Source organism: Belonocnema kinseyi, chromosome 8, assembly GCF_010883055.1.
Source record: "Belonocnema kinseyi isolate 2016_QV_RU_SX_M_011 chromosome 8, B_treatae_v1, whole genome shotgun sequence".
Taxonomy (NCBI): domain Eukaryota; kingdom Metazoa; phylum Arthropoda; class Insecta; order Hymenoptera; family Cynipidae; genus Belonocnema; species Belonocnema kinseyi.
In genome coordinates this window covers 143,814,563-143,819,326 of record NC_046664.1, presented here as the reverse complement: position 1 = coordinate 143,819,326, position 4,764 = coordinate 143,814,563, and the positions used below count along the sequence as shown (strand labels likewise).

General features: G+C 31.9%; 1 protein-coding gene across 1 annotated transcript in view; it reads right to left on the bottom strand.

Moving 5' to 3' along the window:
* Window positions 1–2,831: 2,831 nt before the first annotated feature.
* Window positions 2,832–4,764, bottom strand: part of LOC117177713 (cilia- and flagella-associated protein 44) — a 494,190-nt gene continuing 492,257 nt past the window's right edge. The window contains exons 24-25 of the mRNA XM_033368587.1: window positions 4,335–4,374; window positions 2,832–2,870 (exon numbers count right to left, since the gene is read on the bottom strand). Coding sequence (XP_033224478.1) covers window positions 2,845–2,870; window positions 4,335–4,374 — 66 coding nt within the window. The 3' untranslated portion in view covers window positions 2,832–2,844. The remainder of the gene's footprint in view (window positions 2,871–4,334; window positions 4,375–4,764) is intronic.

The window sequence follows — 4,764 nt, the reverse complement described above, 5'->3', positions numbered from 1 at the left end:
GGATTTCTTTGATTTGTGAATTTTGATAAGCATAAGATTTGCAAATGGTTAACTGCCCTCAAACTTTTAAAATTAAATTTTAATTTGATTAAAATTTATCATTCTTCTGAATTTTCAATTTAAAATATAATTTCTACTTTAATACAGTTCAAGATTTTTTTTTGAAAAATCTGTCTTTTGTCCTTCTGTTTTATAGATTTTTCTATGAGACTTTCTAGACTTGTAGAAATAAAACCACTTTGTTTTCATTAAAAGTGTGATATTTACTCGAAAATTAAAGTTTAAGTTCTTACTTATTTTGAAACAATAAAACTGAAATAAGATTGATTCTATAATAGAAAAATCTATAAGGTATTACAAGGGCGAACCTCATGTCTTTCAAATAAAATATTAAACTATATTAAATTCAAGATTTGAGAAGAATAAATGTAAAAGTAAAATCTGGAGACCAATTCAGTGACATGTTAATGACAGAATATTGGAAAAGTTTAAACAACCATTGTTATATATACTGAAGTTTCAGTACCAAGAACTGGACTTTTTTCGGTACACTGTCAATTTTAATTTTACTCCATGAAACGATTTTAATGAAAGGGAGATATTAAAATTAATATTAAAAAAAATGATCCCATTAATTAATAAAGTAAAACATGTATCCTTGGTGGCAAAAAAATATATAAATTTTAGAAAGTACAAAGATAAAATTTTAAATTAATTTTGGCTTTTATTATTATTTATCTGGAAAAGATGCAGGCAGAATAACTGTATGTGATTAAAGAGTCAGCTATAGATATGGCTGGCGAAGGCAAGCTAGAGAATCGAAAAACAGAAAATCACCGCCACGTTCGGTTTCGCTTTTAATGTGCGCCTTGGCCCCACCTCTCTCGTAGACGTAGGCAAAGTACGCCGTTGCCATAGAAACGTCAAAAAATTGAAGAGGGCAGCACCTCGATGTATGCAAAAATATAGTTAAATATATATAACGTTCTCCCACTCCGACCTCCCGTGCCGCATCTAGGCTTATAATATCTTTGGATAAATGAAGCCATATGACTTGGCAAAAGTTTAAAATTATTGTTAGTTTTGTCACTACGATGACATAAATATACATCTGTCACGATATCGAAATAATCATATTTCACGAGACGTTGGAAAGTGGTAGGGGTGTGATGAACAATATTTTTGTGACCTATCAAAGGGGTGCTTCTAGCCTTACGAACGTTTATAACCAACTAAACAGTGAGTTAAATATGATAATTCCGATATCGTGACAAGACCCTTATTCTTCCCGGTAACAAGGGTTGAATTCAGAAAAATTAAGAATTTGTATTCCTATGAATATGCAAATGTGTGAATTTAAGTAATTTTAACTCTAGAGAGGCAGAGTTGAATTGGTGAGAATTAAAATTTCAGAATTTACATTCCGCATGTAGGAACTAAAGCAACTTATTACACATATTTTGTGAACTTATTAGAAGGAATTAAATAAAATCAAAATATGACCACTTCTGAGGAATAAAAAATATCCCTGTAAGGTGCCTTACCGCTGCAATTAGAAGGAATTAAATAAATTGAAAACACGTTCTCTTTGGAATAGAAAACTGTATGGCGGTCGCTATGGAAATAGAAGTGAATAAGTTTAGGAGGTATCTTATTCTTATTGTGGCATTTTACGCAGATGGAAAAATCGCGCATTCAAAATAATAGAATAATCTTCACTTTTGCGCTGAAATCTAAAAATATTAATTTTTCTGTATTCTACGCTTATTACCGGGTTATGTATTTTTCGTCGCTGAATCCGAAGTCAGATTGGGGGATTTCCCAGTTACTTTTCGAGAAAAATGCAAGAAACATGGTTTTTCATGTTTTTGTAATGGTTTTTCAAAACTAAAAAGCGAATCTGCACAAGATACTTTTTTCTTTTTGTAGGCCTATGTAATTTTAAGCGTTTGCCAAGCGAAATCGTTTAATTTGTCGTTCAATTGAATATTCTAATAGTTTTTTGCCAATAAAAAAAATAGTCCAGCCAAAACAGAGGTGACGCCCCTATTCTGCGATTGCACTAAAATTGGTATTTCAAAACAAAAACGATTATAGTTTGAACAAGATTTGCAATTTTGAAACATCTTTTTAAAGCACAAATCATGAAATTACAGAGGTTCATAATGTTTATACAATTATAGGATTACCAATTTTAGGTTATGTTAGTGATATAAAAAGAAAATTGGTGTTTTAGAAGAAGCAAATAATTATAGTTCGGACAATATTTGCACTTTTTGAACAGGTATTTAACAGGTATTTAAAAGTTGATTTTGCTGTTTCTTTAAGTTTTTTAAAAAAGGAATCGAATGTGGATCCAATGGGGTCTTTACGGGTACTTTGTAGAGATTCTATTCGGTTCCTTCGGTCCGCCAGGGTATGCTGGCGTAATTTGTTGAAAATGGGTATTTCTGATAAAAAATGCAACGGTTGATTGCGTCTATACATAAATTCTCAAATTAAGACATGATGAAGTATTATAATGCATTAACATTTATCTTACATTTAACTTGGAAACTTGTGAGAAAAAAATCACGCACTGAGCAATCGTCACGCGGAGCATGCGAAACGCCGTCAAAATGGAATTTATACAGAAGAGGCTCGGATAGGAAAATCGTGCTTTTCATGCACGAAATACGTTAATACCAAACGCGAGAGAAATCCCGCATTGATCATGTTCCTATGATAGACACACGATTTTCCAATCCGGGCCTCATAATAGAGAATATATAATTACCTCGTTTCTGATGATCTTTATAATTAAACAATGGCACCATGGAACGTGGAAATCCTTTCAAGCAACAGTCAAGCAAATGGCAATCGGTTTTGAACTGGAAAAGGGAAGGGGAAATTCAGTTGCACCCTATCCCTTTCCTAGTTTTATGCTAAGTTAAGTTTTTATTTTGATCAATTTAGGAATAGAAATGTATAAAAAATACAAAGTTAGAAAATAGTACAAGTAAAATTTAAAATATAATCACGAATCAGAAAAATCAAGTGTTTTATTTAAAATTTTATTTTATGAGCTGGAAAAGGGAAGGGGAAAATTATGTCACACCCTATTCCTTCCCAAGCTTTACGCTAATTTAAAAAAAAATATATAATAAAAATAAATATACATGAATAAATTTATAATCTAAATGTCTTTTCTACTCGTACATAAAATTTGATTTATGTCGACAAAAAAAGTTTTTCTGTTCCGAATATTACGGATGAGCATAACTTCCTTACACTTGAATAAAGTGTATTAATATTACATGTCAATCGATTCGTTTCGAATAAACACATCTTTTCTACTCTCGCATCAACTTTAAATTATGAGAATCAAAAAAATTTTGCTATAAAAATCTATTTTAAATATAATATAAATGACGATACCTTCCTGAATCTTTATTAAATTGTATTAATATTATAGGCCAATCGATTCGCCTTAAAACAAGGAAAGCTTTCTCTATGAGAAAGCAAAATTGGCTAATTTCAAAACTTTTTGCCCTGGCGGACCGACGGAACCGAATGGTGCATCTCCAAAGTACCCGAAAAGACCCCATTGGGCCCCCATTCGGTTCCTTTTTAAAAACCTAAAAAAAAACAGCAAAATAAACTTTTAAATTGTTTAAATTCGGATTCTACGTTAAAATTTGCATTTGAAACTTACGGAGTAGTAGCACAAAACTTTTTCTTGCAGTCTTAAAAACTTTAAAAAATAAAATACCTGTCATTTACATGGGCTGAAGGCGCCTTCAAGTGCATCTTCTTTTAGTAGCAGTTAATAAGCGTTCCGTCGGTAACTTTAAGAATTTTGTCTGGATGCTAGCGCCACGCAGTGGAAACCTCAAAAACGACTGCGATGCAAGTGAGAGAGAATTTTGTTTTTAAAATTCGCGCGCAACATACTACTTGAGCTATTATGGATGCGCTTGAAGTCACCTTCAGCAGAAGTTAATGACATGTTATTTAATTTTTAATGCTGAAAAAAAAGTATTGCGATTACTCCGTGAGTTTCTAATAGGAAATTTAACGTAGAATCCGAATTTCAACAGTCTAAAAGTTGATCTTGCTGTTTTTTTGTGTTTTTTTTTCAAAGGAACCGAATGTGACCCAATGTGGTCTTCACGGGTAGTTTGCAGAGGCTCCTTTCGGTTTCATCGGTCCGCCAGGGTGTGTACATTTCTTTTTATTCTAGCCCCATCATTCGAAAACCTCTTTTAAGGCAAAATATTGAAATTAGCCAATTTTTTACTTCGAATACAGATTTGATTCATAAAAAGAGTATAAAATATATAAAAATGCATTACCTTTTCCTGCGCTTCTCTGCTGTAAATAGAACGTGACATCCTTGAACGTCCATAAATCTAAAGAAAAATATTTTTCGAAAATATAAATTTCAATTAAAATCAATCAAGTGTTTTCATTCAAAGTACAATATGAATTAACGGCAATAATCTTTAATTAAATAATAGTTTATAACTAGAAGCATAATGGCAATATAATGGAGATATAATGGCAGTATAATGACAATATAATGGCAATACAATGGCAACATAATTGCTAGACAACGGCAATATAATAGCAATTGATATCCCTATACAGCATACTTAAGTCATTTAGGTGTTAGGAATGGGCCCGAGATATTTAGAGGAAATCTAAAACAGAATATTCCGGGTACAATCGTTGCAACTCCCTTATAAGGTCTCGATACCTCTCTTGCTTTTCATTCTCCTTGGC